Source organism: Streptopelia decaocto (assembly GCF_964273445.1).
Source record: "Streptopelia decaocto genome assembly, chromosome: 7".
Classification (NCBI taxonomy): Eukaryota; Metazoa; Chordata; class Aves; order Columbiformes; family Columbidae; genus Streptopelia; species Streptopelia decaocto.
The window spans coordinates 40,236,080-40,249,530 of record NC_138661.1 but is presented as its reverse complement, the minus strand read 5'-3'; the positions used below and the strand labels follow the sequence as shown (position 1 = coordinate 40,249,530).

The window sequence follows — 13,451 nt, the reverse complement described above, 5'->3', positions numbered from 1 at the left end:
AACAATGACAAAGGATCGTGTAGCTAGGTTTTTCCAAGGTAGCTAATGGTCGAAGGTGCCTCTGTACTAGGGTGCCCAACAGCTAGCAACTTCAGTAGGCAAACTTTCAGAAAGAACTGAGCAATCCCCCCTGAAAAGTCAGGTCTTTTAAAGCTAGTTTCCAGTTGGACACTTCAGAGCTAGAGTAATCTGTCCTCATGTCAACATTAGTCTCAGCCTTAGTAAAGATCTTTGGGATACAGGCAGTCAAGGCTATTAGATATTAATGAAGAAGTTACTAGGTATCAAAAAGAAAACCAGGAAGGAAAGTGCAGGAACATGAAAGGAGATGTCTCATAAAAATGTGACTCACAGTTTCCTCTGGGTTGTAAAACATATGTTACCTATCTGTACTCAGATAGATTGTGTCAGTGGTTTTGCCCTATGCTCTTCCAGAGGTTTACTGTGATTTTTTTTTTTTTTTTTTTTTTTTTTAAAATCTCTTTGGTTAGCCAAGAAAGTACAAACTCACAGATCAGCGCAAGGCATTGGAGCATGGACAAAACCCATTGCCTTTCTATGCAGTCCTCAATGTGAAAGAGGAGAAGTTCGGTACTTTCAAATTTAGAGGTAAGTATTCCTAGAGTTTCTTCTAACTCTAAGTAGGATCTAAAGAGAATTTGGAGGAAGGGTGTGTGTGTGTGTGTGGAGAATAGAAGGGGAATACATCTGTTGCTTGCCCTGACTCTGTATTTATCTTTTAATAAAATGTTTGTGTTTTTTGTGAACTGCTGGGTGTTTATTAGAAAGAGCAGAGCTGCTGGATAACATCCTCAGGCATGAACAGGTCATTTCTGAAGATCTGGGCTGAAGTTCTAGTTTTGCCACAGACACTGTGTGTGTGGGCAAATCATGTGATCTTTTTCTGCCTCAGTTCCACACCTATAAAATGGCTTTGATGCTTCCTTAGTTTGTAGAGGTGCCATGAAATGTAATTGTCACTGCCTTGAATACTTGAATACTGATGAGGGTATGAAAATGGAGTGGAATATGATTGCTATGATGGGTGTGATATGGCAGTCTTTAAATGGACACAGGCTACATTCAGCAAAAAAGTATTAAAATTAACAGATACTGGAAAGAAAAAACAGTTAGTACTTACATTTGGTTAGTTTTACTGTTCTACTGCAATACTGTCCAGGACAGCCTGAGTCAGGAAACCGCATGGCCATACCCACACTGTGATGCTTTCCAGTTTGGAGCTGATGTGTCTTCAGGCTGCTTTGTTATATCATGTAGACTGACATGTTTGGGTTAGTAGACATTTCATGCCTGTCATTCCTTGCAGGCTGCATCACACTTGCATGTTGTACATTTGATACCCTTGATTTAGAGATGCAAGTGGATCCCAGAAAGGCTACTTCCTTTTATATGCAAGTCATCTCTCAGTTTGTGTGGAACTGAGGAGTGTAGTTTGCAATACAAAGCTACTGGTAGTACAGAGCTGCTGAGACAAGCAAGGTCCATGGAGCCTGTAGATAGCTTTATCCACAAGGGAAGGTTTTGTCTTCTTATTTTTATTACAGTAAGCATGCTATGTTTCAATTCTTTTGTAGAGTGGGCGGAGTTCTCTCCTTACGAGGTGGCCATACCAAAATATGGAGCCTCCATTCGTTCGGAATATTTTGACAGTGAGTTCTTCATGGGAAGGCGAGTGAAGAAGCTTCCAGAATCTCGGATCTGCTATCTGGAAGGTGACCTAGCAGTCCAATATAGTTAATCACAACATGCTAGAAAGCATGGTACTAGATAGCCACAGGTCTGTGTAAAACACTCTTTGCCAGCTGGTCTGCTCTAGGTCTTGATTCAATGGGCTTTCTAAACCTTTGGTACACTTCTGGTCTTTGTAAAGCTTCTTTCCTCCTGTCCTCCCTTTTAACCTGGGCAGATTGGAGAAAGATGCAGAGCGGTTCCCCTTCCCGCTTTCTGAACCGAACAAGCAGGTGAAGGAGGCAAGTTGAGGAAATAATAAGCCATTCTTCCCTGAAGAGTCATCAAATCTTCAACTTAATCAGCTATACTTGTAGACAAAACACTGCTAGGGTAGTATTGGAAGGAGCTGAAAATTAAATATAACTCATCTAGAACAACCCACAAAGGTGAGGTGGGTTGAGAATGGTGTCACTAATCTTCCCTGCCCATAAGGATGAAGAAAGCTCTTTTAATCTCTGACAATTGTTTTGACTGGCTGTTCTTCCTCTAAAGGTGAAGAAAAGGGGAAAAGCAGCTAGTCAGGAGAATCTATCTGCCCCAGGCAGATTTTAAATCTTTGTCAGAATTTTAGCTTTTGATACCAAAACCAAGTTCCCAGTGGAGACAAAAAAATCGTATTTGTCTCGCTATGAAGTCTGCTAGAGATTGAATTTGTTCCTCATGTGAGTACCTGGCATGGGGCTTAATGACAAAGGATAGTTCTTTATTTTCCAAAAGCAGACTCACATATGGAGCCAATTCTACTTCGGCCCTAGATCAGTTGAACTCTGCAGAAACAAAACATGCCTAAAAGGAAAAAATGGGTTTTATATCAATTTAAAGAATAAATCACTTTAAAGAAGGGCCTTATGCTTATATTGCTTCACCATGCTTTCAAAGCCTGCTTTCTTTCACAAGTGCACAGTAAACCCTCTAAAACATTGTTTGGATGACTTGATACATCTTATTTTATTACACTGCACTATACAGTGAATGGTCTGTATGTAGTTATTTCTTGAGAAAGAGCGCTAAAGTGCTGACACTGTTATGTCTGAACTCTGTGAGACCTACTGCTTCAGCTGTGTCATGACAGGGTCGGTTCACATGGGCCAATAATATGTAGCATGGATGCTTGTAATAGGGATTGGCATGTGATAGTCCCATGTGGTTTGACTTGCAGGTCTTTGGACAAACATCTTTACTAGGAATTTGCTGGATGGCTTGTACTGGTCCTCAAATTCAAATGAATTCTGGGAACGATGGTCCAAAGATATGGTAGATATAGGTAAGAGTTTCCAAATCAGTATTTGGTTTTGACCATACAGTGCTTCCTATCTAGGAGAGGATTACGAAAGATACATTATTGCTACTATTTGTGAATAATCTCTCATAAGTTTTCCCTAAATTGCTACATGTTGTGTTGCCACACTGTGGATCTTCCAGCATGATTTTCACCTGTATCAGAATGATTGTTATCTGATGTTTTAATTTAATTTAATTTAATTTAATTTAATTTAATTTAATTTAATTTTATTTTATTTTATTTTATTTTATTTTATTTTATTTATTACAAATATTTTTAATTTAAAATTTGCTCGTGGTCTGTTAAGTGACTCCTCCCATGACTGCAAATGAGGAGGGTGGCTTTTACTCTTAGGCAAAGTACAAAGCCAGTGTGTCATTTGAAAGAGTTTAAAAAAAGAAAAAAAAGCTGTGGTTGCTTTAAAGAAAAGCAAATATTTCCCTATTTAAGTAGGATTGGCCATGTGCATATGTTTTCAAGCAGACTGCAAGAAACAGAGAAGGGAAGGACCCACCCACAAGAAGACAGCAAGGGCAACTACCCAGTAAAGGTGCCCAGCAGAACAGATTGCAGATGGTTTTTCTCACAGTTCCTTCTCTATTGCAGAAAAATCTTCACCCGAGGACGACATCACTTGCATCGAGCCTCCATCTTGTTTGTCAGGGAAGTTGTTTGAAATGTTTCAAGACATTATGACCAAGCGTCCACTACTGGGAAAGTCTCATAACTTCCTGAGAGGCTTAGAATTTCATAAGGATTATATCCATCAGAAAAAATTTATTGAATGGAAAGGTAACTGCAACAAAGAGTTAGCTGCAGTGTGCAGGTAACATCTCAGATTTTTTTTTTTATTTTTAGACTTTGGAAATCTCACATTTAGAGATGTTTTCTCAGGGTTTGGAAATCTGCCAAGATGGAACTGTATTCATGGTGTCTGTTTCTTGAAGGTAACAGGTCAAAATGATCTAGTCCATGGGCCACTCTTTCACCTCCTGAAGAGAGCTGTAATTTGTGTCAAAGCATGCTCTTCTACAGGAAGCTTGTCACTCCGCATAGGTACAGTAGTCAAAAGATTCAGAAAGGGTAGAATCTTTTGAGGTTAAGAAACAAAGGTAACACCGGAAACATAAAATAGCAGGTTATTATGTGGATCAGGTGAAGGAAAGAACTGGCTGCAAGCATGTGGTTGTGTGGTATTCCTGCCTAATGATTTATCCATCCAGAAACCTCTCTTTAATCCTTCAGAAACAGAAATACAAAGATCCCAAACCAGAAAGTTAAAGCCACATAGGTTTTGACTGTACCTATTAAACAAACAGAATGTGTAGACTTTATGTATAAGATGAACAGCAAAGTAAACGGTCGTAATAGTTTAATGTAAAATCTATGAAACAATCTGTAAAATGATAGCAAGGTGATGGAGATGAGGTTTTGTGCGTCACAAACCTTCCTGTAATCCCAGTATCCTCATTTACCATCATCATGAGCAGGTAGCAGTGTGGGAGGACCCCACATTATTAAGGTTAATCTGACTTCAGCAAGAAAACACGTGTTCTCTGCCTCTGAGTCCTTCTCTTTGGCAGCTTGTGTTTTCTCTCCCCTGTTTGTACAAATTACAACACTTTTTGTCCTCAGCTGCCATTGCTACATTGTTTGCTGACAATGGCAAGAGATGGTGGAGCTTTTTTTGTGGAATAAGGCAGAGCCCACAGTGTGCTACCTGATTTTAAAATGTTCAGTAAGCAAAACGTTTGTGTCCTAGAAGAGTTTGCTCTAAGAAAACGAGAGGAGAAAACAAGTAGCATAAGAAGGGTGGGTGAGAGAAGGAGCAAGCAAGTATCTTAAGAAGGTGGATGAAGGAAACATTGTCAGTCAGTAATGTTAAAAAAAAGAATTTTCCTTACATTTGCTGATTAGCAATTTTGTAAAGGCAAATGGGTGGAAGTGGATTTCAAGAATGACTTGGAGGAGGAGAGAATAGGGACATTAAAGACTACCTCAGAGTAGATATTCTACAAATAAAGTAAAAGAACTGGAAAGCATGAAGTCTGGGGTGGGAAAAGGGAAACTGGAAGTGTGGAGTGGGAAAAATTAGCAGATTTTGCATCTTCTTTTGGATACCTGCATAAGACCAAGCTAAAAACAGGTATGGATCCATCTCCAGGAACAAGAGTTAGCTGCCAGCTCTGTGAGCAGAAAAGATACTGTCGTGGTAGGTGAAGTCTCCGGATACAGCTGTGTTTTCAAGGCTTCCCTGCAGCTCAGGTTATCTGAAACATTAAAACAAGGCTTTAAAAGCCATGTTAAAAGCCTAGTTTTCATGGTGAAAAGTTTGAGAACTCATAGCCTGTAATTATTGTAATGCATTTACAGTGGGGTTCATCCTTTTAAAGGAACTCCCGAGAGAAGACTTCCTAAAGTCCCTTTTTGGGTGTGGGATGGAAGAAGAAACTCTTCCAGGGAAATACCTATTGCTAGTTCACATATCCAGCCATGAATAAATGCTGCACAGCTCCATCTCCATGATAAGAAAATGGGGGTAATGGAATTTCAACTAAAAATCTTAACCAAGCCAAATAAAACTAAAAAGTGCACTCTGTTTCTCTGTGAGGGACTGCAGGCAAATGTCTCTCATTACAGCAGGATCTATGAATTCCCAGCAGCCATGAATACTAAAATAAGCAAATAATTTTGTAAAGACTTGACAGTGAGGGAATGGAACAAATATGAGTTATTACTTCAAGCTGCTGTCAAACATTCCAGGCTATGGAACAAGCTGGAGTTATTCTGCACAGTTTAAATCAACACTACAGGATGAGGCCAAGGAGGCAGAAAAAAAAAAAAAAAGAAATGCTGGACTTTACCTGCAATATTTCTGTGATAAACAGTTTCTTAAAATACATAAGCACAAATGATTTAAGGCTCAAGGGGTCTGCTCTGGGCTTTGATACCTCATTTGTGAACTTGAGGAACTCTCTTAAACCACTATTTTGATATTTAAAACAATGGTAAACTGTTTCTTATTCCGTCAGACTAGAACTGGTACCAGGGGAGCAGTGGTGGACTTGCTGTCTACAGGGCAGGCTGGTGGGGTTGCTGGCAGAGAAATGAGCCTAGCCATGAGAAACTGGCTTTAAATCTCAACTTCTCAGTTAGTATAACCCACTTTTGGCTCCTTTTGGCATTCATGTAAGGTATAATTAATTCAAGCAATACTTTAAGGTACTGTGTGTATGACATGGTATTCCTTTTGCAGCATGGCTAAGATAATTTATGTAAGAGATCACAGAAAGCGGGTTGAAGTCAGATTTTTCATCCTAGGAGAGGAGTCTTATGCTGAAAATGCAAAAGCAAAGAAGAGCAATGCAGAAGTGCATTGATGTGCTGAGTGCATTTATGTGCATTGATGTGCATTGAGTGCATTTATTAGATTTGTTGCTACACTGTGAAATTGTTTTTGTTGTTTGCATTTTTCCCAGTTCTTAGGGGAAAAAAAAATCAGCTAAAGTCTGCATTCTGTGAAAAGTCATTCCCCAGAGCAGCTGTGAGGCCAGTGGAGTCTGCGTCTCACGTGTCCTCTGCCTGGTTGCCTCACAGCCTGCCTTTGTGGTGTGCCTGGGGCATGTGGTAACAGGCCAGATGTGCCCACATGTGCAGTTTGGAGGGCGTGCTCCTGGGGCCACGTTTGTGGGCTCGCACTATGGAGGGAGGTGAGCCTGGTCTTGAGGGCAACCAAGGGGCTGCCCTTAGCATGTAGTACAGACATAATTACTGACTTCTTTCCTACCGGTGCACCACTAACTATATTTAAAATGTTTTTCAGACACTGTGCTGGACTCTTTCCCTAACAATCTGACACCGTTGCAGAAATATCTTTGCTTGATAGATGTTGGCTATTTCATCAACAGCAGTGGTGCGGCACTTTTCAAGCCAGAGAGGAATGTAGATGTCATTATTTCACTTGATTATGGTTTGGGGAATGTGTTCAAGGTGAGATAAACATGCTTTACTCCTTACAGACTTGGTAAAATTCCTCTTGTGAAACTGTGAGGTTTAATAGCCAAATTCTTATCTGATGCTCAAATTTCACAATGACCAGTTGCTCCAAAAATTACTAATTGGTAAAGGCATGGAAGTGATCCTCATACTATGAAGGTTAGCTTGTGAGGTAAGTAATGGAGTTTGTTGGTGTTCTGAAAGAGTGGACTGAATGAGGCCTGGTCACTGTAGGTTGTCTTGTAGGTACCATGCTTATATAATTTTAATCACATATTTCAAGGCTCCTGCAGGTGCTTCTGGGTGGTCAGGAAAATTCCCCCTTCCTTTTATTTGTGTTTTGTGATGAGGAGAGATGGGCACTGACCAACTGGACAGACTATGGAGATGGTTGTGTCAGTAAAACTTCCAGGTAGGCAGCTGTCCAGGTCTCAATCAAGAGCAAGCTAGTCACTGTATCTTGGAGGAGGAAAGACAATTCCCTCAAGACCAGAACTACAGAAACTGTTAGGGTCTTTCCTCTGTAGTGCATTGCAGCATACACTTCTTAGGATCCTAAGGGGTTGCAGTTAACAATTGTTTGCTGGAGACATGAACTTGATCACTCCTGCTCTGTACTCAGGACAAATTCTAAGTGTGGCTTTTCGGTATTCTCTCTCACTGTAAAAAACATTATAGGGAGATAAGAAGCATCTTCTGACTTGCAGTGAGTGGTGGCAGAAAGTAGGGTTATTCTGTGGATACTTCGGACTGCATGTTCATTGCAGAGTGATTTTAGGGACTGAATTAAGTTGCCACAATATTTCTATGATACCTCACTAAATCTGAGTCTTTTCTTAGTGTTGGATTTAAGGCAATGACATTCTGTGTCCACAGCAACTAGAGATGACATACAAATACTGCAAGATACAAAAAATCCCGTTCCCCAAAGTGGAGATAAGTAAAGAAGAAGAGAAGAACCCAAAAGAATGTTACGTGTTTTCAGATGCAGAGGACCCCAGAGCACCCATAATAATCCATTTCCCCCTGGTGAATGACACCTTTAAGGAATTCAAGGAGCCTGGTAAGTTCAGTTGATGCAACTATACTTTTTAGTTGAGTTCAAGCCACTTGTTTTTCCACAGCACAGATCTTATTTGTCCTTTGTAGCAACAATATTAACTGAGGGCACGGTTTTTGCGTGTGTGGGACCATCCTGTCTCCTACCCAGCATGGTCATACACTTATATTTGCCTCTTCCATTGGGCTATGAATGAGGATGCCCAGCCGTCTGTCAGACCAATTTAAGTTACCACATTCAGCTCAAAGCACATGAGTTTCCACCATGGCAGAGAAGAAGGTGGTGTTAACTCTTTTCCTGTTAACCAAGTCATGTTAACCTTTTTACCAAAACTGGGATTATGTTCCACACATACAAAGTGAAACTGTATCTCTCATCCAGGAAGCCATGATGTGACAGGGGTAGCTGAGGCAGGACCATGTCTGTGCTGATTAGCCTCTACAGACTGCTCAAGAGACAGGTTAGCGAACCATAGCAAACTCAGTGAGGTTGAGTAGGCCACAGAGCAGAACAAGGCTTTACACCACAACTCACACTGCAAGGCACGCTGGAGAAGGCAGCACTTGCAATGGTGGGGAAAAGATAGCACCAGAATTCCTCCCTAGTCTAGAAGAGACCAAGAATATCTGCCAGTTGCTTCTTCCCTCACCTTCACCCTGTTAATGTAAGACTGAGCAGTAAGCAAGTAGGCTGGACACTGGTTGCTTCTCCCATACTCTCATGCCCTTGGGCCAACCACCATCTAGGTAGAGAGAATTAGCAAGTCTCTCCAGCAAAAATAAGAAAGATGTTTGTGGCCCAGCAGTCAGTCCAGAAGGAACAGGCACATGGCTGCTAACAGCTGGGTCAAGTAATCCTGTTGTGAACCTGCTCAGAAAAATAAAAAGCAGGAGGTGGAGGGGATGCAATGTTTAGTTAGCATAAGTGTAAGGAGCATAAAAGTTACTGATGGTCCTACCTTGGCCTGGCCATTATATGGTATTGGTAGAAGCACTCTGGGAGAAGAAGGTTACTTCCTTTAATAAAAGACAGTGAATCAGAAAGAGCTGCCAGAAAAGCTGTTAATCTGTGGCGTACACAAGGGAAAGCCTGTATTACTCACAGGGAAGGGCCCTGTCCTGCATTTGCTAAAGAGCTTTGCACACAAGCTGGGCAGCCCTGTGCACATGATTAACAGACAGCAAGACCCACATTTTCCCAGGTGACATAGCTCATATCCTTCCACCCTTTCTCCAGGGAATTAAACAGCAGACATGGCTTTGCTATGGGGACATATGGAGCTGGGTTTGCTCTGTGTGGAGCCCCAGCAGGCACTGGGCAATGGGGTTTGCCCTCAGGTGCTGTCTTTGAATGCAGGCATGAAGCAGCAAAGGCTGAGTTAGAACAGTATAGGCTAGGTCTTCCCAACAGCTTGTGGGATATGCTGCAAAAAATCAGATGGGCAGTGTCTTGTTGGTTCCTCTGCTGTCTCAGTTCTTAACCTCAGCTCTTCCTCTGTGCTGGAGCTCTTACAAAAATGAACCCTGAAGTATCTCACACACAACCTTTTGAGTTGTCAGGCCGTGGGGAACTTCTGCTCTCCCTTGCTGCTGCTCAGTGCAGCAGACAAAGTGTTCTTCCAGCTTTGCCCAAAATTATATTGTGGTTCTGAGGCCACAGCAAAATGGATGTCTCTGAGGAAACATTTGGGGAGGATTATGAACAACAGCAAAACAGGTTAAGTAACCTCCTTTTCCACTATGGTGTTCACCGTACTCAGAGAATATGTGGTGTAAGAGATACACCAACAAAATCACATTTAGAAACTCTAGAGATGAGGAGAGGAGGTACCAAGGAGAGGCAGCTAGGTTTGTTACCTGGAGACTAGGGATGGCCCAAACAGCAATGCACAGTGAGAGAAAGCCATTGAGCCACTGAGCAGGTAAAACAGGTGGGTGCTTTACAAGTCTCTCTGAATGAAAGATGGATGAGATTATGCACAGCAAAGCAGCTGCTGCAGTTTCTCAGTGCTCCAGGCCCAAATTGGTGAGCTATGACGCTCACCTGCACATTTCCGAGCAGCTGATCATTCATCAATCAAGCTGACAGCCAGCAACTGATGTGGGTGGCTGGGAGAGGAGGGTGCTTGGCAAGAGGCTTGCACAGATTTCAAGTTTAACAGTGGAGCTTTTCATTTCTAGATGACTGAGAGACACCTTGTGGAATGTGGCTATTTATTTTTTCCTGCTTTTAACTATTTATCTTCCAGAAAAGAGAGAATCAGTTTGGGAAGTGCCCCTTTACAATACAACTATAGACTGTGCTTTTGTGTACCTGAGACAGATGCAGCTGTATCTGGATGTGGATAGCACAGATAACTTGGCACTCTGAATATTGGGAGGCTCAATGAAGCAAAACTTGGATGTTTTTAATACAGCCACTTCTAGTGATAGCCTGTGCCCAGCCCCTTGAACTCATCACACTGCCCAGAAACCACTACATTAGACTAAATCCTGCTATCTCTCAAGCAAAATTCATGTGTCATTTTCATGTAGTTCTGGTAGACATCACAGAGAATATCTCAGCAGTCTGTAGCCCCGCTGACAGTCATTTCACAATACATCTGTGGTTTGGACATATTTGGTTCAGACTGCAAGAAGATGGGCAAAAAAGACAGAAAAAAGAAAAAAAAGTGTAACTGTGAACATTTGTAGAAGAATGAATATGAGACTGCAGAAGTCCCTGGTGGAGGGAATTAGGCTGTCCTACTTTTCGACAAAAAGATTGACCGAACAGGAAGAATGGATGTTGGTAAAACCAAGAGGTTGGGTTAATCCAAGGCTGATAAGTGGAGCTGAAGGATGAGAGGCTGATGTGGGGTGCTCTGTGCTCTCTGCACCTCCACGCTGTGCAACAGGCAATCCTGCCTGGTTAGCGTCACACGGCCTCCTTGTGCGCACCAGGTTGTCCACTCGCTCCAGCTGGCAGATACGCTCTTGTCATGGCTAATTGAGTTCTGATCATGGATTTTGGAAGGTGTTCCAAGTGTGTGGCACATCTGAGAGTTAGACTTACAGGGTTTAAGAAAGGATGAGGCCCCAGGGGCCAGGTATGACTGTCTGCAGGGGCAGGAGGGGGGTAAGGTTGTGATTCCTGCCAGCTCTGCTGAGAGATTTCCAGGTCTGAGCTTTAGCAGGAGAGGAAGGAGGAGCGGCTGGAAAGGCTGAGCAGGGATGGCTCTTTCACGCTGGGGGTGGGGAGGGTGCAGTCTTTCCTGGAGGCTGTTTTTAGCAGTGAGTTCTGTCAAATAGATCCATCCCCTCCACCACCATGTATTTTGTGCTCCAGATTCAGCTCACTGTGGTGGCTTTTGTCTTTCTCTGCAGGAGTAAAACGCTCTGTCTCAGAGATGGAAGAAGGCAAAGTAAATCTGGAGAACAACTGCTCGCCCTATTACCTCACGAGGCTAATCTACTCCTCTGAAAATTTTGACAAACTCGTGAATCTGAGCAAATACAACATCCTCAATAACAAAGACCTGCTCCTCCAGGCAATCCGGAGTGCTGTGGAACGGAGGAGGAGAAGTGGCAGGACTGCGAATCTCCCCAGCTACTCTGGAGCTGGATACCGCTGAGCTGGGTTTTTGCACTGTTCCCCACTGAAGGCTGCGACAGTCACATTACAACACATCACAGTCACATTACAACACATCACAGTCACATTACAACACATCAAAGTGTTTGTTATTTACAGAAAACTGAGGAAACCTGTACATTTCTCATCTTGCCTTGTTCAAGCTCCCAGCTTTCAAAAGGGTTTATTTAATCTCCTCCCCCCAAGTTTTCAGACCATAAGACCCTCACACCGTGGTCTTACTTTTTAAGAAATTAGGGTCCTGGTTAGCAGAGACCTTCCAGGACCTCCCTGATGCTGTAGAATATGGTGATGGTGATGGTGATAGTTCTTCGTATGTGCCTGTCCCCTTAAACCTGAGCCCATTGTTGGTGTCTTTTCAATGCTTTGTTACAAACCAAGTCCTGGCCGTTTGCATTCAGTCATGTCCAGATTTTCAGGTAGACTGAGCAACTAGAATTTGCACTGAATTGGTGGGCTCCACTTTGAAGTGAGGCCAAAGAGTAATATATATCTGTGAACAACAGCCAGACTGCAATGTAGACAATCGCATTCTGTCTGGCCAATTCCCCTTGCTGATTTAGAAATTGTTCATTTTTTCCATTCCTCTGCAAGAGTTTGGCACAGAAACACTGCTCTGGGCTGCCACGAGAGGGGCAGTTACATTTCAAGGAGAGAGGACATCGGCTGCAGAGACTGAGTTTGGTTCTTTAAAGCGTTGTCTGGAGGAAAAAATTCTGCATAAGGCATGAGTGATTATATTGATACATAAGTGTAGTGCCTTTATGCACTAAAATGTCAAGAGCCCGAAACAAGCTTTTCATACCAGAAACTCAGGAGGAACAATTACCATAGACTCAAATATGTTTAATTTAATGATAATGACTGAGACATAAACTGGTGCTCCTTACACATGTAAACTGAATGTAGGATAACATAACTCACTGAGTGTATAACCATTGTATTTTCACACCCAGAAGGTTTTTGCCCTTCACAGTCTTCTATCCATAACATCATAGGCAAGGTATTTTTAATAGGTGCTATACTATAATAGAGCGCAAATAAAAAAAGCAAATTCTTTATCACACCTCCTTGCTGAGGAGCAAATTTGGAAAAATGATGCCTGGTTTTCATTTGCTTTGGAGTGCAGTGAGAGACTTTGCCTTGAACTAGGAGCTTGGAACATCTTTATAGTCCTCTGCTATATCAATATAAAAAGATGGTAGGTAAGGATGCTGGGCAATACAAAACAGAGCTCCACAGAAGTCAGGGAAGTTTCCAGATGTCCTAGTGCTGAAGGATTTGGACCTGCTTCTGGCTTATTTAATCCAAACATAGCATATTCATTGAGACCTCCAAGGAAAATCTTATACATTTTGTCTCTGTTGGAAATTTACTTGATATCTAGAATTAATTTTACTTGAAATCAAAATTAGACAAAGAAAGAGAAACAGGAGTCTGCCTTTTTGGTGTACACGGACAGTATTCAAGCTCAAGGGTTTTTTTTACAAAAGGTTCATTGCCTGAACCCTGTATCTACTAAATGCTGCTTGTGCTGCAAGCAAAGGGAATGGATAAGCCTCAGCAACAGTCCTTGTAGAAGGCTTGTTTACTGAACTAGGGAATACCATGCAAAACCCAAGGAACCTGAACAGCTGGAAAGCAACTGTACAGCTGAATTCAGACCATGAGAAAACAAGAACTAATTGGATACTGGCTGCAGGAAAAAATAAAGAGCCATTGTGAGCT

At 42.1% G+C, this 13,451-nt stretch overlaps 1 protein-coding gene across 1 annotated transcript in view; it reads left to right on the top strand.

Moving 5' to 3' along the window:
* LOC309442085 (cytosolic phospholipase A2 beta-like) overlaps positions 1-12,897 on the top strand; it is a gene marked incomplete at its 5' end in the record, with an annotated part of 30,627 nt that extends 17,730 nt beyond the window's left edge. The window contains 7 exons of the mRNA XM_082057553.1: positions 492-609; positions 1,596-1,733; positions 2,912-3,016; positions 3,641-3,826; positions 6,858-7,024; positions 7,907-8,093; positions 11,456-12,897. Of these exons, the coding sequence (XP_081913679.1) occupies positions 492-609; positions 1,596-1,733; positions 2,912-3,016; positions 3,641-3,826; positions 6,858-7,024; positions 7,907-8,093; positions 11,456-11,703 (1,149 nt within the window). The 3' untranslated portion in view covers positions 11,704-12,897. The remainder of the gene's footprint in view (positions 1-491; positions 610-1,595; positions 1,734-2,911; positions 3,017-3,640; positions 3,827-6,857; positions 7,025-7,906; positions 8,094-11,455) is intronic.
* Positions 12,898-13,451: the final 554 nt, after the last annotated feature.